Here is a 26251-nt window from a genome sequence, read left to right as displayed (position 1 = left end):
CGTCAGCTGTGTGTTTGTGTGTGTGTCAGCTATTTGTGTATCTCTTTGGGTTTGGGTGTGTCTGTCTTTGTGTGTATTTGTGTCTGTATATTTGTCTGTGTGAGTCTGTGTCTTTGTGTGTCTGTATGTGTGCATTCCACTGTCTCTGTGTGTGAGTTTGTGTGCATGTCTGGTTAGGGTTAGGGTGTGGGTAGACGAGCAGACGCCGAGTGCCACAAGTGTCTGAAGCTGTGTGTGTATTTTGGTGTTTCTAGGATGTAAAATGTGGACACGGGAGCGATTTAAAAACATCTGAAAATGTGAACTCCTCTCCTTCCGGCCAGAGAAAAATACATGGGGAGTAATAGGAGAGACAAGGGGTGAGCATGTCCTTTAGAGGGGTACAGTTCTAATTTGGTTTGTCCGACTATTGAAGTAAAGACATTTTTCAAGAGAGGACAAGAATCTTTACTACTTTAGAGAAAATTAAGTGCATACCTTAAACTATGTGCCCGCGAGGGCGATTTACAAATAATTTTTCCGATAATCCTCAGCTCACTGACGCACTCTAACAGAAGATTCCTCCACTCTGACCCACCAACATTCTGTGCAATACACACACATGGGAAACTAAAATTTTCAGCAGAAATGAGGTGAGAGGAGCATCACACTTGAATAATCGCTGATCGAAAACTATAAAAGATATCAGAAAGATGAAAACACCACTTGAAAGACAAGCTTTTCTCCGTTTTGAAGGTAAAAATGGACTGTGTAGCTGGACGTATGCCAAAGTATCAGAGGTTTGAAAAAGCTGAAGATTTTTGAGGATTTTCGCCATCTCTCATAGCAAATGAATGGAGTTTTTTGGCCACGTTTTCGCCGTTTACGGCGCCAAAATTTCGTATTCTACCCAGGAAACGGATAGCACCACAGTGTGTGTGGGTGTCTGGATATGTATGAGTGCATCTGTAAATCTGTCTCTGTTTGTGTCTGTGTATGTGTGTGAGTGCGTCTCTATATCTGTGTGTGTGTCTTTGGAGAAGAAATCATTCAAAGTGATGGCCGTAGCCAACAGACAGGCATGTTGGTATGTTGGGCTAGTTGGGATTTCATGGTAATGTCAACAACCTTTTCAAACAACGCAGATGGTAGAAGTGTTCTTAATTTTTCGAAAAAGTGGTCAGCTATTTACATATGGGACACAACACAGACAGGGCGTAAACACACACACACACACAAAACAGGTCCAACCCTACTCTACCATGTACTTTTCACAAACATAAGGAACCCAGTCATAACACATTTCACAAATGTTAGAATAATGGTCCAAAATTGTGTTAAAATGTACAAAACTGTGAAATTTATCTTGCCCGGCTGGCCAGCACTCTGAGTGCTTAGCACCCCTAAAGCTCTGATCCTAGAATCACCCCTGGTACCGACTATCCTTGCAAACAATAAACCAGGAGACCTGTTTTTTGATGCACTTGAATGAATTAATAGGTGGATGAGTGGATGAATGAATGAGGTGCTGTTGGGTGAGGTTCACATTTATTTTCAACTTCTAAGTAGCATCTTGGTAACTGAAGACAAAGTGTGAAATGATGTTTTGAGGTTTGGTGATGTATTAAGCATGCAAGCTGTTCATGGTGGGGAAGCAGACAAGCAAGCAAGCAGTAAAAACTGTGCAATCTCCCCGTCACCCATACGTGATGGGCCACGCTTTACACCTTAAATGCTTAAATACCTGACATCACCTATCCTGACACAAACCCAACCTATCACCCTAAGCTACACAAGTCACTTGTGTGTCACCCAAGTGACAAATTATAAAATAAACAGACTGAAAACATGCAGACAAAAAAATGGCTCCTATCGAAAATATTGTAGCTAATATGTTACCCTCACTGAATAGTATGGATATTAGCTCAATGATACACACATCCTGACCTTGACCATGACCTTCAAAGATTTTTTCATTCTATAAGGTGAACCTTATATAGATAAACGATAAACAACAGGGAAAACACAGATCATTGATTCCCTTTCCGGTTTGTTTCTGGACTTGTAAATTTGTCTCAAGCTTTGTAAAAGTGTTTCAGATTTTGTAATGTTGGTTTGCACCTCCCAGCCACTGTAGAAATACTGCCCATCCCCAGGCATAATGTTATGCCTGATTATTGTGATTGACCAATGCTTTTTCACACTTCATATGCTTCTTCAGGCAATATTATGAGAAAGAAGCACATTTTTTTTATTGTTATGCAGCTGAAACCAATCTGTATTAATCTGTAAAGCAAAATTAAGATAATCAGGTGGTCACCCCTCAGCAATGTCTAAAAGGCATGGAGGTCTGGTTCCCAGAAGTTTTTACATTTAACTTCAGACAAAAAAGTAATTTATTGTGTTTGGCTTTAAGCAATTTCGACAAACAACACTGATCATGTAGTGACTTTGGATGGCGTTGGCTTAGCCTCCAAGTAGTCTAAGGAGGGAACAGTGGTGAACCAGCAACAGGGTTATTGGCGGCCAAGGCTAATTGATGCTTGTGGTCAACAAAGTTTGGCCCGTCTGGTCAGATCCAACAGACAAGCTACTGTTGCTGACATGCTGTGCCTGATCTGTGTGTTTTCTCCATTTCAAGTGTCCAGCAAGTAAACATTACTGACTGGATGAAAATTGTTCGAACCTTTTCTCAGGTTTCATGTTGAAGCCAAAAACCTTGAAAATATGATGATCATAGCTTTGTTTTAATTTTAAACTGTCAATGCATCAAACAGTGTTTAGCTCTAAATCCAGCAATGATCAGTGCATTTGAGCTTGAAGATGAACCTCACAAATGTGTAGGAGAAACTATGATATACTCCAAGCTCAGGCCTGATCTGGAGTCATCCCCCATTCAAAATGCAGATGTCACCTACTTTGTAGATTTGCAGATCAGAGTGAGCAGAACCTCTGGAGACAAAGAAACGCTACAATGAGTGAGACAGGTCACATGAAGATCTAGGAGCAGGAACTGTCATCAAATTCCTAATCAGAGAAGTCATCCCATGTTTTGGTAGAAATCAGCCCTGACAATGGCAAAGCATTTGTGGAAAAAGTTGCAAAAGGCATTTTGCAGCAGTTACAGATTGAACAGACATTAGGAGCTGTCTATCATCCACAAAGTCAAAGAATGGTTGAAAGAATCAAAAATACCTTCAAAGCAAAACTGAATGATATGTGCTTCTACCAAACTGAGCTGGGTTGGCGCTTTGCCAATCGCACTAATGAGCTATTGTATGCAAGCACATAGAAGTACGCATGAAATGCTCCCTGGTAGACCTATGCCTGCACCACAAGAGGTCGTCATGAGGGGCCGTTGCTTGAACAATTGCAAGATGAGCTATAACCATACATTAAACAACTAACTGCTATCCATAGATCTATATACTTGCAGGAAAAAGCCAGAGAGGTCAACCAGGACCAGGATCCAGCCCGACCAGCGGTGGCTGAAAGCAAACATGGCTGATGAATCTGTCAATCAAAACCATACATTTGATTGACAACTTTATCAGCCAATGGTGACTTTGGTTGCGACATCAGATCAGTTTCAAAATTCAACATACAAATTTTGTAATTGCACATTCAGCAATTTGTATGAATTTATATTACAAGCGTGCCTCAAAATTACATTTATGAAGTCTGAAAGAGTACGAAACTACAAAACCCCCCGCAGGTTCTGATTCCATATTAAGCCAACAGTTAAAATTATTAAGGTTGGAAAAATCGCTCCAACCCCATATAAGACAAAGCAGAATGAGCAAGACATATATGACGACTATAGCCAGGACTACGATCAAGCCGATATAGACCAGTTGCTTAGACAGAGGAAGCAATGGAATGCTCTTCAGCCAAGACATAAGAGCGTCATGGCGGCACTGGGGAACTTTGGTAGGCTGCTAATAATAATGGGTGGTATAAGTGGGTAAAGCATACTACCAGAAGAATGGCTAGTAACAAGTGTTTAGAATGTGCCGAGTTTCCTGATACGATTCCCATGGTGATTCCAGCGAAACATACTTTTAACATGTCCTGAGGGAAGGTAGCCACAGGAAGAAGCGAGCCCCAAAACATAACTATTTGGATAAATGTCCGAACTGTTGGTGCAAAGAGCAGTGTGAAGAGTTTGGCATGCTTACATCACAGAGTGAGCCACCAACCAATTACAAAGTTGACTATACACGAAAGTATGAGTGTTTTGCCAGTGGAGGTTTCCTGAATGATTATCGAGGTATAATGGTGGGGAATACAACTGTTAACTCAGTCACAGATAAAACTTTAATTTACTACCCAGACTGTATGGTTTGAGAATCCAGTGTCGTTGAGCCAAGAATGTAAGACCATAAATATGACCCGCCCAATAAAAGATGCATTGGTCTGCTAAGTGAGCAGACAGTTTTTGGATGTGTGGGAAGGATGTGTTGCATAATGTTCTCCCATTAAGGTGGATAGCATTATATGCTTAGGTTAGACTGCAAATTCCAATGGTAGTTATGTATGAAGGAGTGAATGAAACAGTCAAGCAGGAAATGGAGTCAGATCAACCTCAAAGGTCAAAGCAACATTTCATTCTTCACGAAGGAACACAGTTAGATGCGATAGGACTGCCAACAGGAATTCTCGATGAATTTAAGGCACAAAATGAAGTGAAGGCAGGATTAGTGTCCATATTGACCTGGATTACAATTAATAAGAATGTAGCCTGGATAAATTACATTTACTACAATCAACAGAGGTACACTAGCTACAGCAGTGAATTGTTTAGAGCTTTGGGGGAACAGTTGCATGCAACTACCACGGTAACATGGCAAAATTGACAGGTGTTGGAATGGATGACACCAGAACGAGGAGGTGTGTGACAAATGTTCAAAAAATACTGTTGTAATTACATCCCATGTAACACAAATGCAGATGGTTCATTCACAAAGGCCATGACTAACCTACTAAAGTTAAAAGACAAATTAAGGGGGAATTCTGGTAGGAGAGGTAGCCTGTCTTTGTATTGGCTGGACCTAAATTTGGGGAAATGGGAAGTCGTTTTGGCCAAAGCAGCCATGAGTGCTGTCATAGTTTTAATTCTGGGTTCTGTTTTTGACCTGTTGCATCGTTCCCATGCTGAGGAGACAGTGCCTGCGGGCAACAGACAGACACACAAACATGTTGATGGGCATGCAGGCAGCTCAGATGGTAAATAATCTAGCAAATGGACAAATGACTCACATGTGTCCAGTGGTCCAAGGACTACTGGGGGACGTGAAGTGGTTCGCAACACTGGATTATTTGAACAATGCCGACGATTCATAAGGCGAATTAAAGTAAGAGTAGAACGAGTTCTGAGTACAAAAAATAAATAAATAAATAAAATTAGGCAGCTATTAAAGGAAATGTGTTGGAACGGAAAGGAGCCTGATAGGGGGGACATGCAGATTGAGACCTGTTGATGGACTCAATGGACTAAATTGCACCACAATACACTGGATTATGCACCCATAAATCACCTATATCCTGTAACATCTCTGAAGTTTTGAACTGTCTCATGTATTCCAAGTGCATCCGGGTGAATGTTATTATCACTGTGTATATACATATAAGTATATATAAATCAGTAACATTCACCTGATAAATAGAACACATTTATTTACACAAATACTTTCAAATGCTAATCTTCTACATAAGAACATAATATATACAGTGATGTAGGTACTCAAACTACTCTGTTCTCAGGTCAACGTAGGCATCTTTTAATTCATGTGCATCTTAAGGTTTTGAAATGGGACAAATGAGCGCAATGTGTTAGTGTACTAACACTAACACATTGCGCAAAGAGCTACCCTTTCAGTGTTATTAGACACTTCAATTTCAACAGTTAATTAATAAATTATTACTCATCACTGGGCCAGCCCAGTTCCAGAACTAACAGCACTTTAGTCTTTAAAATGATCACACCATCTTGCATCCATCTTATTTATCAAAACCCCCATTTTCAACCTGCTGCTGTGTCAAGGTCCCTCCTTAAGCAACACCCATCAAATAAAACTGGGTCTGATTATCTCCTTCCAACCACTTGGAAAACTTTGGCTATGTTTTGGAGTGATTCAAGAAAATCCACAATTCAAGGATCTGGAAAGCAGCACATCTGAGAAACTTTTGTGAGAACCTGAATGAACTTTACTTGGTTTCAAACTTGTCAATCACGCCATTTGATAGTAATGATCCTTATCCAGCAGTACCCTACAGGTGAATACAAAACAGTTTAATTATAAATGATGTGACGGGGATTTGCATTATCAAAAGAAGACTGTTGATGTACTTAGCAGCCAGTTCTTTTTACTGTCCAAACTACAACATGCGGGGGGGGTCAAGACCCCTAGTCAGGGGCAGAACTCACTCATTACAGACAAAGACACACCCATGTATTCGCTAAAACTTGTGGAAAAGTGTAGGGAACACCTGGATATTTCAGTTACATGGGTCATTCATTTCAGATGTCAGATTAACACATTCATTTTGTTCTTGCACTCCGGCTGCACCTGGATATGGGAGGACTAGTGCAATGGGACATGTCTAGTTCTTCAACCAAGCTGAGGTGTGGAACAGGTGGGAGAGATGATGGTGGATTTAGATGAGGTGTTACTGTGGGGCACCAGCAGCAGCGGGTACCACAGTGCTCAGGGCATTGGTGGCAGCAGACAGGACCGGTGTGCCAGTCAGAGGGCCAAGGGCAGTAGAGGCTGGCAAGGCAGCGATACCTGTAGATAAGAGTAAGAGACAATTTGAAAGCTAAGACGACAAACTTTAAACTCAGGCAAATTAGAAAAATCTCTGTATTCCAGTCACACATCCTATTTATCCCATATAAATCCATACATTGTGAACAACTACTACTGTTAAAATTCACAGTAACCAGCACAACAAACCTCTCTATCAAAATCTTGCATGTAGTCTCTCCACATGCTATTTTAGCCACTAACACAACAACTACTCTGTCAGCACGGATTCCTTTTCAAGAATTAAGAACACAGACTTCATAATTATAAATAAATTAACAAATCCTTTGTTTGATGCTGTGTTCACTCATGTTGATTATGCCTTAATTTCTAGGGGACGTTCTGTAAAAATAAATAAATAAATTCAGTAGATGTAGCTTTTAGCTGCCACTTCTAGGTATTTTTGGTACAAGACACCATTTTGTTTTCATTTGGATTTGTATCATTTATTTGGGTGTTATCCAGGTTTGCTGGATCAGAAACATGATTGATATAAGGGAACTTGTCAGATTTTGTCTAGATGTATGTGAAGATGTATGTATTCAAGTATAACCAGTATCACCAGTGATTATGCTGGCTTTGCCAACAGCTGTGTTCCCACCAGGCATGCTGGCTGATCCAGTGGCACAAGACTGATCCTTCACAATGGGGACTACAGGGAAAAACAGAAATAATTTTGTATAACTGTTGCATTTGATATTGAAAAACAAAACCACTGGATTTTTTGGAGCTTACAGAAGTATGGGTGATCCATGGCCTCATGTGCAGTCAGCCGGGCTTGATGGTCATAGCGCAGCAGCTTATCTAAGAAATCCAGAGCCTCTGGGCTGACCAGGTGCTGGTTTTCACTGTGGACAAACCTCTCCCACCGCTTACGAGAATGCCTGTATTAAAAAAAAATAAATAAAAATAAAAAGACAACAATAAAATAAAATAAAAAACCCTAACAAACAGTGAAGTGTGGAATCACTTTAGACTGAAGAAAGTCTTTGGAAAGACAATTGTGACTCTAACCCACTGAGCAAAGAGCTGAAGAATCATAGACTAATAGATATTACAGTACTACAGTAACAGTGTTCACCTCCCCAGGATGTCATTGAAGCGAGGTTCCAACTCTATGTTGTACTTGTCGATGTAGTCATAGAGGTCTTCAGTTCCCAGGACCTTTGCAATTCTCACCAACTAGAAGAAAACAAACAGGAAACAACCTGTTACCTGGGCCTTGTATTTCAAAACTTTCAATTTACATCAGAATTACCCAGATCTGGAATCCCTCTTTTTGCTATTGCAGATAAAACTGATGCTTGTTGTCCTGGTTTTTCAAAGACTTCCGAGATAGGATAAGTGTGATTCAGGTAGAACATCACGATCACAGAATCTGGATTTGTGTATTTCTGGACAAGTGCATTACATATATTAAACCAACAGATGGCTACTTTTTCTGACTGGAAAATTGAATCACAACAAATTGAAACACAACATCTCTCCAAATTCACACAATCTGTTTTGTTGCTTGATGCAAAACAATATTCTATGCAGACATTTAAGAACATAAATATTCGTTGATTATTAAGGAGTTTATACCAATGCATGGTATTGTTTTCTCTTAGTCCGTTTCAATTTCATATGCAAAAATCAAGTGACCCAGACGCTGACGCAAGTTGGCTGCCGCTTCTCTTCAGCTCACAAACCGATGGTGATATCCAAATGGTCTATATCCCACACATCAAATGACGAGGCGTGGCGTGCCTGTCAGTTCTTAATGTTTGTGTTTGGCAAAAAATCGGCCACAGGCTAACACACCGACCGACGGAATTATGTTTTAGTACTCCATCTCAAAAATCGGGTCTCGACACCTGCATTTTACCGTGTCCTTCAGCCTTTCAAGAGCGCAGACTTCAACGCAGACCTCGATACCTCCATGGAAGCTCTCGGCGAAAATTGTTTACCATCATCAACCCGGCCACTCCGCTCACGCTGTCCCATTCACCTGGTCCAGTGTCGCTCCTCCGACACGTCAACAGAGCGCCGTCACTCTTGGTGTATATAACACAGCGAGATCTCTGCATCCGTACACCGGAAACATCGCCATGTCCAACTGGATTCAAAACGTGGACCGGATTACAGTATACGCGGAGTGGGCTTTAGTGTAGTACAACCACTATATCAGTGGTCAAACTGGAACTTTTCAACACACAATTCATCAATAACAAAGCATCCCTCATACATGACCACATACTGGACGACACTTAATGTGTCATACAGAAACTTGGCACCAACCAGAGGTTTACTCAGCCCTTAATGAAGCCTGTCCTCCTGGGTACAGCTACATGCAGAGAGCACACAGCACTGGGCGCGGTGGTAGACTGGCAGTGCCACACCGACAGGGACTGCAACTATCCCTCATCATCCTGCCCACACTGTCATCATCTGAGTGACTTGCCTTCACATGTAAGACCCCCTTCCCCATGACAAATTAAATTCCGCCTTTTTCTCTGAGATACAAAATCACCTTACCACTCTCTGCACAACCTCTGCCAACATCATACTTCTCAGAGATATGAATATTCATATTAACACCCCTCCTATCAACTTGGACACCCTCACCATGTACATTCAACACCTCTCCTCTGGCTGTGCCGAACTCTCCTCAGTCTCAGCGTTAGTGGACTTTTACAGCCAGTCGTTGGGCTTTCTTCTGGACCTTCAAGTCACAAACAGTCACCTTTGCACACTCAGCCCCTTGGTATACCAGTGAGCTACGGACGGCTGGGTGTTAGTGATGTGTCGTTCATGAACAATTTGTTAATTTCGAACTAATCTTTTATATGACTTGGGAGTAACAAGTCATCTCAGTAAGTGATTCGTTCTTTTTTCCTTGGTCCGCACATGCTTGCCACAGGCTCAGATTTGTTCATGAACAGGTCTTCCTGCCACATATTCTCAGTATTCTCATTCGCAAATCATAAAATAGGGTCTTTGGATCTGAGTCTCTCATTCACATGTCACATGACCACTGTGCATTCTCAGTGTAGGCGTGACGGATTCGTTCAAGATTCAAAAGTATGGATCTTTGGGTCTGAGTCTCTTGTTCACTTGTCCCATGGATGCTGCACAGGCTCAGTATAGAAATTAGTGATTCATTCACGACTCAGAAGTATGGGTCTTCGGGTCTGAGTCTCTTGTTCACTTGTTCCATGGCCCCTGAGTAGTGTTCCTGGCCTGAGCATTCCCCTTTAAGGAGGTTGCCTTGTGGATAGTGTGTGATGTAGTCAGTACGTAGCCGTGCCATTGTGTGTATGTTTGAGGAGAAGCGTATATGTCCCTCTCTGCGGTGAATTGTGTGAGAAGTAACACCAGCTGTAGCCACTCTAAGCTTTATAATCAGTGTGATGGTACTCAACTCTGCAGCCATAGAAGTACTATGTTGTAATGTTTGAAGGAAGAAAGGAGCCGAATAAAGCCCTAGTCCATGTGTTCAACTACTCTGCCTCTCCTCCTCTGTGTGCGAAACTAGCCTGGACTGCTAGCTACCAGCGTCAATGAGCCAAGCTAAGATGAAACGAGACTTAGTTTTATAACCAGCTGTTTTATACGTTGGTTAGGAACTACAAAGCTGAGGAGGTAACAGCAGGCTCACTCTAGACATGAATGATTTGTTCATGACTCATAAGTATGGGTCTTTGGGTCTTTCATTCATTATTCACGTAGTTACAGCAGTGACATGACCACTGCTGCTACTACTGGTGAGGAGAGCTATCTTTGCTGCTTTGATGCCATCTTACAGCTGAAGGTTGAGGACATCATCAGGAAAATTAAGGTGTCCATCTGTGTTCTGGACCCCAGATTTGGTGAAGTCAAATCTCACTGCTATCAGCCCACTCAACACCATCATCATAAACCACTCCCTACAAGCTGGTCATGTCACACTTCAACTGAAAACTGCTGTCATCAGGCCACTCCTGAAAAAAATTACATGAGACCCAGACATACTTAGACCAATCTCCAACCTCCCATTCACTCATTCCCATTCAAATTGCAGTCTGGTTTCCGCCCTGCACACAGCCCAGAATCGGCCCTAGTCAGGGTTACCAACAACCTCCTGATGACATTTGACACTGGTTCCCCATGTCAATGTCATGACCATGTCAAGGGCAAGCATGGAGAGTCATTCCTTTGCTATGCTGATGACCCATTTTTACTTGAGAACAAATCCCACCCCCTCTACACCCCTGCCACTATCCATCCTGACCACCTGCCTGGAGGAGGTAGAAGCATGGATGAAGGTGGACTTCCTCCAGATAGATGTTCAAAGACTGAAGCCACCCAAACAGGGGCTGAGCTCTTGTCAGGCGCGGACATAGTTCAAGATAACCCAGGCCCAATAAGACCACCAGCCAGGGGCCCAACCTAACCCTAACCCTAATCCTCACCAATCCTTTGATGGATAAGAGCGCCCCAATTTGGCAAACCAATAGCCCAAAAACCACAAATGTGGTCTATGGCATAAAATGCCTTAAGTGCCAAAAAAAAACCTATATTGGGGAAACCACAAATACATTGGGAATGGGAGTAAAACAACATCCCTATAAAATCAGAAAAGGAAGGAAGGAACGCCTCTTTTATTCACATTTACTCTTACATTCCACTGATAATGTACAAGTCTTCGGCCTGGAGGGCAGCAAAAATTGGCCAACCTTTCCAAGGAAGAGAACAGAGAGGAAATGGATAAATATTTTTAATTCCATTGGCCCCTTAGGCCTGAATATGAAATAACAGACCCAACTCAATCTTGGAACTGCTACATCCTGTCTAGTGTATGCCCCTGAATCACTGGACAAGGAACCGCTATTATATATTAAAAAAGAAAAAAACAAAAAACACTTGGTTCCACCTAGTGTATTATTTTTAAATAAAACTAATATGAAAGATTAAGATTTATTAACCTTTTGTTTTATTCTAATTTATCTTTATCATTTCTTTTTATTTATTTGGTTTTGTTTTTTATTATATCTCTTTTACCATGTATCTTATGCACTTGAAAAACATATCAACTCTTTCTCAATTAAGAAAATAAAGGGACCTGGTATGGTCTTACACCTTTATTTAGGAGAGGAAGGTTTGGGGGTGGGTGGTTGGGGGAAGGCGGAGGACAGTGATGGCTGCGAGTTGAGCAGGAGGACAGTTCTGGCCACAAAGGTTGCACTCCTGCTTTGGGCCCTGCAGCCCGGGCAAATGTAGAGAAGAGCGGGTGGGGTGGGTCCTGCAGGATCCTGCTGGCTTTCCTCAAAGTCTGTTGCTCACAGAAGGTGGAGAGGGATCTTAGAGGAAGACCAATGATTTTGGAGCAGAGCTTCACTACACCAAATAACCAGTTTCAATTTTGAAGTGAGTTGGAATGGAGCCAGCATGTGAAGGAGAAGGTGATGATGCTCTCTATGAAGGAGTGGTAAAATGTCGTGAGGATGTTTTTGCTTACACCAAAGGAGTTCAGTTTCCTCAATAGATACTGACGTTGCTGGCACAAACTTCAGCTGGTGATCAAATACTGTGCCCAGCTACTTGTACCTCGCCACTATTTCCACTGGTTCCCCATGGATGGTGGTCACTACAGCCTCAGCCAACTCCCTCTGTCTTTTAAAGAAGGTAACTATCATCTCGTGGGTTTTAGTCACATTCAGCTCCAGGCATGATCTATCACACGAGTCCACAAAGTCACTGAGAGACGACCTTAGGTGATGGAAGGAGCCAGACAGAATGGACAGCAAACTTGACCAGATGGCAGTTATGGTGGATAGTCCTGCAGTCATCAGTGTATAGAATGAACAGAAGAGGGTGAGAGAACACAGCCATGTGGTGAGCCAGTTGAAGTGTAGGTGAGATCAGAAAAAAAATTATTAACAACACTCTCTGTGGCCTGTTAGTTAGAAAATTCAGGATCCACTGAATAAGACCGGTATTAAGATGGAAGCGGGAGGTGAGTCTCTCAGCTAGAATATGTGGTTGCAGGGTATTAAATGCAGAGGAAAAGTCAGCGAACAGCAACCTAGCTGTTGTGTTTGGGGTTTCAAGATGCTTGTGTATGGTGTCTAGGATAAAGACTTTTGCATCGTCCACCCCCCTTCCTACCCAATTCACAAATTGGAGTGGATCCAGTTGGAAGTCTGCTGTTGTGATGAAGCAATATTTTATCACCCTCTCCAAGGCCTTCATTACAAGTGAAGTCAGAGCAACAGTTCCTGAGATCGTTCGGAATCCTTACAGCGCTTTTTTTGTGGAGGGGGAAAGACAGTACATTGTGTCCACAGCTGGGGAACTGTGGAGCTGGCAACTGAGCTCTGGAAAAAGAGCTGGAATACACCACCTAGCTTGTCAGCACAATGCTTCAGAGTTCGGCCACAGATCTTTTCGGGCCCAGGTGCTGTGTTGACTTTGATCCTCTTAAGGACTCTCACTACCTCTTCAGCACAAATGTTAAGTACAAAACCACCAGTTTTTAGTGAAGTGATGGTTGTTTCAAGCTCGGTGCTATTGTCAGTCTCAAATCTTGTGAAAAAGAGTTGAGGTCCTTAGGTAATGACGCTGGACTTCTGCCCTCAACATGGATGGCTTTGTGAGAGGTGGAGGTTGTATTCATAGCTGCCACATTTTTCGTCCCTGTGCCTTAGCTTGGCAACTTTTATGGCCCGCTTCACCTCTTTGTTGATCTCTTTTTTCTCATTGTCAGAGGCAGAGAAAAATATTCTCTTTTTCATATTGAGAAGAGTTAAGTTCTTTTGTCACCCATGGTTTGTTATTGGGAAAGATGGTGATTGTTTTGATTGGAATGTTATCCAATGTTAGAATGTTATCCACAAAATGAAATGTATGATGTTACAGTGTCGGCCTGCTCATTGATGAGGGCACTGTTAGGTTGATCTAGTCAGTGGCTTCAATTCACCCTTGTAGCCTCTTAATACTGTCACTTGCCCATTGCTTGATATCCTTAATGACCTTCTCTGCTCTCCTCACAACAGCTAGGTGTGCTGTTGCAAGCAGGGTGGAGGTATGATCAGCAGATCCAAGTGGGGGGAGGGCAACAGATTTCTATGCACCAGAAGCAGATCCATTGCATTGGTCATTAGCCTTCCCTATTTGTGTGGTGCCGATGATGTATTGATGAAAACCTTTAAGAAAATTCTTGTCAGCACAGCAGCGATTAAAATCACCAAGAACAAATTTTGGAGAGTCTGGGGAGATAAGTTCAAACCTGCTGAGTGTGGACATGATGTGATCAGAAGCTGCCAATGACTTTGCTTTAGGCTGGATATACATCAAGATTAAAAAAAATAGCTGAGGGAATTCTCTGGATAGGTAGAAGGGACACAGGGAAACCAACAAAAGTTCAATGTCCACAGTACACAGTCTCTCCGTCACTGTAACAGAGGAGCACCACTGTTTGTTTACATAGAGGCAGACACCGCCACCATGTTTCTTGCCAGTCAGCTGACTGTTCCAGTTGAGGCTAGTTGGCGTCCCGAATCCATCAATATACAGAGAACCATTGCTATCATTGCTGCTAAGCCAGGTTTCCGTGAATGCCAAAATTGCAGCTGTCCTGTACTCGTACATGTATATCACATTAGCTTGTAGTTCGTCGATCTCGTTACATACACATACATTTAGCGCTCACTCCGCTTTTTTTTCTTTTTGTTAGTATCTGGGGTGTAGTTAGTTTGAGTGACAAGTATCTCCCCTGGAATCATCTCTGATCCGGGTGCTTGGCGAGCATGGAGCCGAAGCTAGAGAAGGAGGAGTATGCAACTCGCCAGTTGATTACTGTACCCGACGAGTAATCCGCACATTGCATAAGTAACAGAAGTGCCAATATAATAAACAGTCCCAGGTAATCCTTTGCGCATAAAGTCACAAATCCAAGGATAAAAGGAGGGTAAAAAGATAACTACTCAGCGACCCAGCCTTATATGTACTGAATACTTGTTTCAGCCAAGTATCCAGCTCAACTCTAATGGATACCCACCTTTCTTTCGAGATGCACATCAACTACTTCTGCAAGACATCCTTCTTCCACTTCCGAAATATTGCCAAACTCCAACCCCCTCTCACTGGTGCCGATGCAGAGAAGCTCGTCCACGCTTTTGTCTCCTCTAGGCTGGATTACTGTAACACACTCTTCACCGGGATCCCTGGCCAGAGCCTAAATAGGCTTCAATACATTCAGAACAGCACAGCCAGTATCCTGATGAGGGTGCAAAAGTATTATCACATCACCTCCCCCCTCAAATCATTCCACTGGCTTCCTGTCCCACTCAGGATCAAATACAAACTTTCCCTCCTCACCCACCAGTGCATCCATGGACATATCCCCAATACCTCAAGGAACTCCTCACCCCTCAGACCTCCTCAAACTGCCCAAGGCCAAGCCCCACACTATAGGGGATCGGGCCTTCTCTTTGGCCACTCCCAGTCTGTGGAACACCCTCCCATACGACCTGAGGGGACCACGGACTGATGATGCTTTTAAATGAGGATTAAAAACTTACCTCTTCAAAAACAGCTTTTGACTACACTCTGCAGACTTGCACTCACCTTGTTGTTGTCTTCATCATTGTCCATTTGTTTTATGTTTTTAACCTTGTAGCATTTTGAGATTTTCTATAAGATGTATAGTGCATTGCAAATAAAATTAATTATTGTTAAATATGTGCAATGTTTCCTGCATTTCTCGTCATCCACCTTGAATCCAGGCTGAATCCACTTTTAAGAAGGAATCGGATAATTCTTGATGTATAGCATATCTATTTGCTCAAATCAAATCTATTTTAATCTCCACCTTGAAGCTTTGAAATACCCAAATTCACTCACTTCAGATTCTGGGTAGGACTGGATCACTAAATCAAGACCCAAATTTTGTAGGATCAGGATAACATAATTTGTTTTGAAATGTCAAATTTTCACTCAATTATATCGAGAAGCATGTCAGATGTGGTCAAAGAAATAAGTGGCGTCTGAGCTGAGTTATTTAAGTTATTTGGGGATCCTAACCAACCAATGGCCCAGCCTGGTATGTACCTGATCATAGTTGTCATGGCCATGGAAGAAGGGCTCCTTTCTGAAGATCATGCTTGCCAGCATACAGCCAAGGCTCCACATATCCAGACTGTAGTCATACATCTGGAACACACAAAACAAGTCTCAAGTCTACTCTGGCGCTGATCAGTATTGGGGTCAACACATTTTGGTGAACCCAATGTTTCATCTAAGACCTTCTCATCAGGTCTTAGCACAGACCCACAGTTGTCACCTGCCCAGCAAAGTACTGCTAGATCAGAACTGCTGTGGCCCCGCTGCACTCTGGGATGAATGAGCTGAAGGCTTGATGTAAAAGAAAACGAGAAATCATCATCAGTCTCACACAGCGTCCTTGACTCTTTGAAGATGGAACAACCCGGATATTGGGTTCCTCATTAAGTGGGACTATTTCCAGTTTTAAACTATTTTGGGGTCAAACTTCGAGATGAATCGCACATGAAGTCTGGGGCATAAATCAACCGTCTTTATCATGGCAAATACATCACAAACTTACAAAGGACAAACCAGTTTTGGTTTAGGATGTTCTCCTACTAAATGCAGAAAAAATATCTTTAAGGCGTACCATTCTTGATTCACCTCTCAAACAATTAAAATGTGAAATGTGTCTTGGCTCATCTGCAACTAATAAATCAAGTGCAAGCAAAGGAACAGGACACAGAGAAGGGTCAAATCAAATCAAATCAAATCATATTTATTTGTATAGTGCCAAGTCATAACAAAGTTACATCAATGCACTTTACATATAGAGCATGTCTAAACCAAATTCTTTATAAAAATTATTTAAAGAGACCCAAGAGATCCCCAGATGAGCAAGCACTTGGCAACAGTGGCAAGGAAAAACTTCCTTTAAGAGGCAGAAACCTCTGGCAGAACCAGGCTTGGAGGGGAGAGGGGGGCGCCATCTGCTATGACCGATTGGGTTGAGAAGGGTCATGACATAATGAAAATACAGTGGATACGGAAAGTATTCCGACCCCCTTAAAGTATTTGTTCTGTTTTATATTGCAGCCCCATTTGCCAAAAGAAGATAAGAGCTAAGATAATACTTTATCAATCCCCATTGGGGAAATTCGGGGGGGGAAAAAAAATAAAAAAAATAAAGTTCTTTTTTCTCCTCATTAACGTACACACAGTAGTCCAAAAAAAACCAACAAGAAAAAAAACACAAAATTATAGAACTTTTTGGCAAATTTATGAACAAACAAAAACTTAAATATCATATGGTCACAATTTTCTGTCAAAATGGGGCGCTGTGTGTACAGTAATGAGGAAAAAAAAAATCAACAAATTATTTTAGCAAATGGCCACAATGTAACAAAGAGTAAAGAATTTAAGGGGGTATGAATACTTTCGTACCCACTTTATGCTGAATTCACCTGATGAAGACATACCTGATAATCCACCAGAAGCTCAGGTCCTTTAAAATAGCGCGAAGCAACCCTCACATTATACTCCTGCCCTGGATGATAAAACTCTGCCAGACCCCAATCAATAAGGCGCAACTGCAGACAGACAATGCAGACAGCTCATGTATTCATGATTTAGCACAGCCACTAATGATTATTTGTCAAATTAGTTACATTTTTTAGTTAGTTAACGTTAATGTTGAGTGAGTTAATGCAAAAACAGATTAAAAGATAACAGCAAAAAGGAAAAAAACATGCAAACAAAAAGCTGCACAACAAAAATGACCAAATTTGGTTAATATTCACATTTTTAAAACATTTTATTTATAAGTTTTGGATAAGGAAGCGAAACCAGCAAGTGTGTTTATTACTGACCTTCTGGTGCTCGTGATCGATCATCACATTATGTGGCTTTACATCTCTATGCATAATTCCCATGCTGTGGCAGTAGTCCAGGGCCTACAGAAATAAAACAGAGGGACTTTGGTTTCCATTGCTAATGGAAGGCCATAGGGCTTAATACTTAATACCCAAAAAGAACAAAACCAAAAAGCCTATTAGAGTCTTGTTTAAGAAATTGCACTAAGAGGTTAGACATGAGGCTGGAGGACTAACCTTGAGGATCTCGTACATATAGAATCGGATGTCATAGTCCGTCAGGGTCTGGTACAGTTGCTGGAAACCAAAATAAAGTAATTTGTCTTTATCTGGTAATTTCCTACAGCGAGTGAAAAGCAGATATTTAACAGAAAACATGGAGGTATTGTGCCAGTGACTGAGAGTAGAACCAGAAGAGGGTAGACTTTCTGGCACCAAAGATAACACTAGACTTTCATTTTCTTCTGTCACATATACACATGTGCACACATAATCCACTCGTATGCCAAGAAAGGAGGTATCAATTTTATCATACAATAAACGTTTACAAATAAAGGAAAGTTTAATTCCTACCTTGAAGTCTGTGTTGTTGACATGTTCAAAGACCAAAGCAGGTGTGCGGGACTGCAAAATGTAAAAGTTGTGTATTTAATTTGTTGCAGGCTCAACAAACATATGCCACAAAGTGCTGTTTTAGTGTAAATTAATTGGTTGAACTAAAACAGATGTAATAACCTTCATAATGCGTGCTCTACAAATGCCCACTGTACTGACTGTATGAACTGAACCATATTGACAGCCAAATGGTGAGCAAAACTATGGTGAAATTCTACTTGTTTCTTGTAGACATGAGCAAGCAGGCAACTCTTGCTTTTGTTTCTTTTGAGTCTCATTAACAAAACTTCAAGGCAAATGGCAAGATTCATTACTCATTCATTATACAAGGCACAGAAAAGATGTACAGTGTAAGGAACAGAGTAAATAAAGAAGGGAAATGTGTGTGAAGATGTATGTGATTTGAAGAGATCTAAGTGTATGTGCAGAGTGATGCGCAAAGTGATTTGTAAAATGACAAAGAACAAAGAGCTCCATATGTATCATAATGTATGCTCACAGCAGACAGGCTAGAGTAAGCAACTGATAAGCTAGAGTTAGCAGCTGCACTTCTATGATTATATTTCAACAACTAAGTGTGCGATTCGCTGAATTTCAGTGGGGCAGCTCAGTATCAAGGCCCTGAAGTGCCTATGAAATAATTTCTTTATGTTTCTAAGTGAGCAGTTACAAGCACCTGCATTACTTTTCCATTCTTTACAGAAACATTCTGGACTTTTCCTAGATATTCAGCGATTTTTCCACTGCATTCCAAACGAGTGACATAAAATCCATAGAAACGTTACTTAAAAATATATGAAATATTGTTTGTTTCAAAAATTCCACAACAGAACCTCAATCCGCCTATGAGGAGTCATCAGGCCAGATATCAGCTGTCAATTGGCAATCACATTTCAGCAATTGCAATTTCTCACCATTTCATTATTGAAAAGGTCAAATGCTCAAAACACATTTCCACACTTTAAAATCAAATGAACTGACATCTCAAAAACAAGGTTATTAGCTCTTGAATCTAATGATGAGATAAAATAAAAAAATTACACTATAATATGCACTTACTAGCTAATTATTCTGACCTGCACTAAAAATTCTAACTTTTGGTGACAGAGTGAACTGACAGCTATCTATGCTATTAATCAGCATTAAAAATCACAAGCTGCAAGCACCAAGTAATAAAAAGTCTCATTTATCTGACAAAACAAAGGGTATTAAATCTATAATGATCAAAACAAAAGCATAAAACTTATTATGATATTGCAAAAGTGCTGTGATTTTATCTGGACCACCAATTGGTGATGTAGGGTGATGACTTAAAATAATTAGTGGCAGTTTTTACGGAGTCAGACCAGTCTCATAATGAATGAACTCTCACGGGGCTTTTCACAAATGCACACGCTTTGTTTCGTAGCTGTATTTTGGACAAATGCACACGCTCTGCTTCACAAATGTTGAGGCACACTTGTAATATAATGTTGTGAGGTCCGGAAAGGGGGGGGGGGGTGGGGGGGGAGTACAGATTCCCAGCTCCCACACCCCTCAGGTTTCAAAGAGACTGTTGCCTCCAACAGAGATTTCCCAGATCTCTGCTAAGTGCCATCCCGGACTCTTATCTGACTTTGACATCGAAAGACCCTGCTTTCCCAAACAATAAATTACAATTCATGCCACAAATCAGCAGAACCTGTCTAACCAAGTCCACCGAACTAACCACAACAAGCAGAGAAAACTGTTCTTACGAAAATAATACATTTCTCTTTGTTTTATATGCAACTTCAAACTTGGGTAAATGAAAGGCGTAGTTAAAATCCAAAAATCGCCTTCGTTATGCCGTGAAACTAGAGGGAGAAATTTGATTGGACCAAATTTGCTCCGACAACCAGACCACGCCGGTGAGTTGGCCCCCAATAAACAATCAATACAAATTTTATCAGGGCAAAAGTTCGAAAAAATTGGAGAGAGGGGTTCTGGGAAAGCTGTGAAGAGGAGAGCTTCCCCAGGAGACCTGATGGATCAACAACAACAACAAAAAGAAACTCAGGAGTGAGAACTTAGCCGCTAAACTATAAGGGCTAAGTTCCAACTTGAAGCCAAGGCTGCTTGCGACCGTAACAAGTTTAGTCGCACCGCATTCAGCCTCCAGCGTCTCGAGTTGCCGTGGTAACAGGGGGCCGCTTGTGCTGTGCGTGGCTCCAATCTGTTTTCATCAGGAAAGAGAATAATTTGGACATTAACTTAATAACCAAGCCAATCGCACAAAAGATGAGACAAACCAACAGCCACTTCAGCCGAGGACCAGTCTAGCTTAGAAGGCCACGACGAAGGACCTCGTCGAATATCTCATCTGCCCTTTTCGTGGCCAGGTGAATCGCCAATCCAAACTAAGGTTGCACATATCTGCTCTCATAGCTGGTTGTTCTGAGTGGTGCGAGACATGGCTATTAAACAATATTGACCCAAATTTTAGCTTCAAACCCTCTCCTTCCTCAGAAAATCATTGTATTTAACAAACCTTCCGTTCATTCGCCCAAGTTCAAGTTAGTCACCAGTTGCTTGATTATCATTGTCATATCATGTCATTCTATTTACATATCCGAGCTCCCCTGTTTATGCTTTATGCTTTGAGCTGCACCTGTATAGAATGAGCACGTTTTGATGTATCCCATAATAATTAATTAATAACCCCCCCCCCCCCCCCCAAAATAAATAAATAAATAAATAAAAAATAAGCCATTGTTACACTCCTTTCTTCAGTAAAGAACATCCCTTCCAGATTGAGGCTTGATAAGAGGCAAGAATATACACAATCATAGGCACAACAATAAATACACAGAGCATACGAATTGCTGAATGTGCATTTACGAAATCTGTGCATTGAATTTTGAGATTGTCCTGACGTTGCAGGTCAACGTCACAATTGGCTTATAAAGCTGTCAATCAATCAAATGTTTCTGTCTGACAGATTCATCAGTCAATCAGGTGTGTTTACTTACAGCCAATCATATGGCTCCTTACATTTCTTCACCTCACATCTCCAACACACACATTTGGTAAATGCAGTCAGCAATTTGTATGATCTGGGAATTTATATTACAAGTGTGCTTCAAAATTATATTTGTGAAGCAGAGCACGTGCATTTCTGAATTTAAATTACAAGTTTGCATACAAATTACATTTGTGAACCAAAGCATGGATATTTGCCAAACAGATTGTGTGCATTTGTGAGTCCGAAATACAACTACAAAACAAAGCATGTGCATTCGTGAAAAGCTACGACTATTCTGAGTCCATAGGTTTTGGGCTTTAAACACTGGCATTGGCTCTTTCAAAATTATTAAAGTATGTCTATTGTGTAATTGGGAGTTGTTTACAGTGGATGCACCATAAGTTCAAGTTACATGCTTTAGTTTTCTTCATTCGTCTCTGTGCTACATTATGAATAGTAGGTATGTGCCTTGGTATTGAAATAATGGTTGCAAATGCAAAAAAAAAAAAAAAAAAAAAAAAAACTTGATCTTGTTTTTATTTATTGTTAAATTGGAAACATAAAACAGTGAATACTTTAAACATAACACAATTCCCTGAACAAAGGACAAAGGAAGTTTTTAAATTAAAACCTGAGTCTAGGTACGAAAATAAAATAAGTATTAAAATAACAATCGATTAAAATGCAGCATGAAGAAATTTTTAAATTTGAAAAGCATTTTCAACTTCACATTCAAACTGCTCACATTAAAAAAAAACCCAAAACTGTTTCACTTTAGTATGCAAGTTTAAATAAACTTTAAATCTTACTCATATGCTTAATTCTTCAATGTAGAAAAAACAAACTATTATCCTCATGCTCCCCTGTACTAACGCTAGGTGCCACAATGAGTTGCCAGCTGGCTCCATGTTGCTCGTCTTTACTAATGTGAGACTGGGTCATTAGTTAGATTAATTAACTATAATTTGCTTGTATTTGCTCAAGCTCAGTGAGGCTGGTCTGCACACCACACTGCACATTTGGCACACGCGTGTATTCATACAGAAAGGCTCAGTACAAATACACGTACCATTACATCCCTAACATATAGTATTTAAACATAGCCCAATTCCTATTTTTCTGTTTTGTTTTTTTTTTTGAGATTTGTCTCTATCATGCAGCTAATTTCTTTTCATTTGTCACAACACAATTTTGCTCAACTCTAATTCTGTATTCAAACAGTTGTCTTTGTAATAAATGCTTGACTTTACAATGTAGGGCTGTTTGTTTTCCTGGATGAACGAGGTGTTGCTTTAGTGAAGTCTCAGTCACTTGTTCTTCTTTATGAACAACTTACTAATGGGGGAATCATTTTGTAACACTGCTCATCAATGGCTACTCTATTCATGAAATGATATTCATAACATGAGAGCACCATACTCTTCCACTCTGGAGAAAGTCCCAGCAGTGATGAGACTGGCCAAAAATATAAATACATCTAGCCACAGCTTACTAAGTATTTATACACATATTTCTCCAACCCAAACCTGCACAAATGACAGGCTCATCATGTCAATGGTAAAAAATAAATAAATAAATCATATTTTAGAACACTAAAAGGTGTTTTTACAACTGTCACTTTTTCAAAGACTAATGGCGGAACAGATTTCAAATTACCCTTACCTTAAATTGTTCTAAGAATTTCAGAATAAATGCCTGCTTAGGGCTTCTGTACTTTGTGCCTGTTAGGTATAACTGAATAATAATAATAAAAACAGTCTTGTTTTTTAAAGTGCTACAATAGCCAAAACACAGAGCAGTGGCGTGACTTTGCCACTCAACCAAAACTACTTCCACAAACTACTAATTAGATGTTTTGGTGTTCTGCTACAGATGGCTCTCCTTGCTAATATCCACTGTTTTTGCAACAACATTGACTTGGCCTTAGTTTACTGATGTCTATAGGCCCCAGGGCATTAAATAAGGTCAAGCCTATTGTTAATTTTTAAAGCATCTTCTGCTGGATATCAAATAGTCTATTACGCTCACAGAGACTGCAGAGTAAATGTTGTATGATTATTACATCATAAGTATGAACTTTTCATCCCAGATTTGAATGAATAAAAAGTAAAAACACAAGTTGGAAAATACAAAAAACAAATAATTTCAAATTAGCATTATCTGTAATCATGACCAAGACTCAGGTGTTGAAAATCATCACTTACAACTGGGTCTTTTACAATATCGATGAGGGAGATTATGTTACGACCACCTCGTAAATTCTCCAAAATCTTAATTTCCCGTTTGATCTTCTTTTTCTTCACAGGCTAAAGGGAAAAGGGTGACACAATTAGATGGAGGACAGAATCTGACTAATCATTCAGTGCCCTGGCTTAATCTAGACTCCTGTCTTTATATAGATTTACCTTCAGTATCTTCACCACCACCTTTTCATTATTGGTAATGTTGATTGCTTCGAAAACTTCACTGTACTTGCCACGCCCTAGCTTCCGTACCAGCTGAAAGTCGTCCTGGTTTCTGTGAAATAAAAATCACATCCAAACATCAGCTGGAAGGATTACCAAAAAGCATGCTGAGTGTTATGTGATGGTCAAAGAAATACTTACCCCCAGTCAACCACATGAGACTCGTAGTCCCAGTATTCCCTAGGACGGTGAGTGTTGACCTCAGTGTACACCCTAGCCCGACTCAGCACAGGTCTTGACATGTCCGACAGCTTGTCAGATGTTGTGGAGTGCTTTTATTGCATCAGGAGACAGTTGGACAGAGTTTGAGATTGGGATGAAGAGAGGAAGGGGAGGGAAGGGAGTGTTGTTTAAGGAGAGGGGGGCAGGGGCACGGTGGTGGAATAGCTAACAAATGAATAGAGAGAAAATTAATCATTCATTCATCACCAATAATTCAATCAAAATAATATGGAATGAAGAAAAAGCCACAAATCTTTAGGCCACTTTATTTGATATAGCGCCTTAATAAAATTATAATTATTGTCACATTTGACAGAAAGGACAACACCAAACTAACTAAAGCTAACAAAACTTTTACTCTTTTTTCTGCTTATCTCTCCCTCAAAGCGATTGTGAGACAGTTTAGAAATAACTGCATCATATATAACATTTCAGTTGGATTTCCTGATTGAGGGTAGGCATATGATTATGCCATAACCATATATGCCTCATGGCATATGAGGAGAGAAGTGGTACTTAAAGCTCACAAATTGTGGCCAGAACTCTAGGTAGAGTGAATACAAGGGTGACCAAAATGACTGTCCATCACAGGGCCCATCATTGGCTGGCAAGTCAGATTACATCGGTCTCGACTCAAAGAGACCTATGTAAACTGCTAAACTTCAGAGTCAATGCTGCAGTCTTGGTGTTACAATGAAACATGCAATTCAAAAATGACAACGCCTCATACAACCTCAAATCAAATTCTACCTTATAAAACCTAGCATTGCACGACAAACACTCTAATAATAGATTGCCCCTTTAAGAAGCCTATTGCGGGTGGCTGTCTTCGGTTATATGTTACTGCTAACAACGAAAGGCTTAACTGTTTGTAAACAACCGCAGCGATATGAATTATGATATTCTTCAGAACTGCCACTTTATTTGACGTTACTGTACGAGACCAAAGGGCGCTGACGTATATGTTTAGTTGTAATGACTCAGGCGATCAAGACGGAGAGATGGGTACGTGCATTATTTAAATCAATGTATATTCCAAGCTATCTCCATACAGTTATTCATTCGAAAGGATCAGACATCCATTCTGTTTACGGTCCATAATCATCCGCAAAACCGGAAGATTTGGTGGTTCCGCGTTTTCTTTCAAACAGTTGTTGAAGTGGTACACTTTTCGGATATCTGCGAAACGAATAAGTTCTTCGTTCGGTGTGAAAGTACGATGCGTGAAACTTCTCGGCTCTAAGAGGGCCCTGGTTGCTAGCCTGCTAACATTAGCTCAAATAACGTGAGCATTCGTAAACCGCCACAAAAAATACAGCCATTGTCAACAGTAAAGACAATATAGAAGTCGGTATTTACCCCCTTGGTCAATTCAAAGACTGAAATGCTTTCCAAACAGCTGAGTTTTGTCTGGACAGGCTCTCGTTCCCCCGCCCCCCGCCCCCCACCCCGCTGCCGGTGTCTGCGTACTAGTGTGTAATTACGGCTCTACCGAAGACAAAATGGCTGAACACAGAGACTTACATTTTTGAGTATTGTAACGGATGCCGCGAAGGGACATTTCTTCTTCTTAGTTTTTTTTTTTTTTTTTTACGGCGGGTGGCACAAGCTTTAAGGTGTATTACTGCCACCTACTGTGTTGGCATGTGAAACATAGTAATTACCCACATTATGCCTTATACCTGAAAATACACTTAGAAATTCTATGATAAACCTAGATTCTTTGTATTAAGCCTGTCTCAGTAAGGTATTTGAATAACCATTTTTGTCCTATCGTGACCACATCTTTCAGTGTCATCTCAGGCCCTAATTTCCTAATTTCCCATGAAGGGACAAAGTCGCAGATCAAGCAGACAACAATCTGCTTTCTTCTAATTTTTGTTGTTTTATGGCAGTTGGCATCCAGCTTAATTGTGCATTATTTTGTCAGTACAGCCATGCCAAATCCTGTCACACCAGTGTCTGTTTTTTTGGCACTATCTGTGTAAACCAGTGTAAATTTTCTTGTATTTTTTTTCTACAGACTCATTAAATACCCTTACCAGGTCTGTCCTTTCCTTTTCCTTTCTTTTAGTTTCTAACAATTGCCAGCCTATGTTTGGCATCCAGGTGGGCAGATCTGGATACACCACTGTAGGGCTTATCTTCAATCCTATTACTCCCATCTCTCGCAATTTAATTCCCTATTCTACCAAAGTTACTTCTCTGGCTCCTGCCATTTTCCTAGCACCCCTGTAGCACTGCTTTGGTTGGGTGAGAGTCCTTGTGCCCTTGCAGATTAGCCTAGTAATTAGTCATCAGCTG

General features: G+C 40.8%; 1 protein-coding gene and 1 non-coding gene across 3 annotated transcripts; both read right to left on the bottom strand.

The window, feature by feature from the left end:
- Window positions 1–4451: 4451 nt before the first annotated feature.
- Window positions 4452–25450, bottom strand: LOC115043125 (casein kinase II subunit alpha-like). Of its 2 annotated transcripts, none has more exons than XM_029501309.1 (13): window positions 25307–25450; window positions 23867–24112; window positions 23666–23777; window positions 23465–23566; window positions 18236–18286; window positions 17900–17959; window positions 17660–17743; window positions 17270–17380; window positions 15858–15959; window positions 7867–7967; window positions 7521–7669; window positions 7387–7437; window positions 4452–6767 (listed from the first exon to the last, which is right to left on the bottom strand). In XM_029501309.1, the coding sequence occupies exons 2-13, from the start codon at window positions 23965–23967 to the stop codon at window positions 6649–6651; spliced, it is 1143 nt and encodes a 380-aa protein (XP_029357169.1). In that variant the 5' UTR covers window positions 23968–24112; window positions 25307–25450; the 3' UTR covers window positions 4452–6648. The 2 variants fall into 2 exon arrangements, with proteins under 2 accessions (XP_029357169.1, XP_029357168.1); XM_029501308.1 differs by having other exon boundaries at window positions 4462–6767; window positions 7348–7437.
- On the bottom strand, window positions 18046–18180 carry LOC115044347 (small nucleolar RNA SNORA57). Its single transcript, XR_003840813.1, has one exon. It is a non-coding gene; the product is annotated as a small nucleolar RNA SNORA57 (small nucleolar RNA).
- Window positions 25451–26251: the final 801 nt, after the last annotated feature.

The sequence above is a fragment of the Echeneis naucrates genome, chromosome 5, assembly GCF_900963305.1.
Source record: "Echeneis naucrates chromosome 5, fEcheNa1.1, whole genome shotgun sequence".
Classification (NCBI taxonomy): Eukaryota; Metazoa; Chordata; class Actinopteri; order Carangiformes; family Echeneidae; genus Echeneis; species Echeneis naucrates.
The sequence above is the reverse complement of the archived record's forward strand: the minus strand, read 5'-3'. Positions and strand labels throughout refer to the sequence as shown.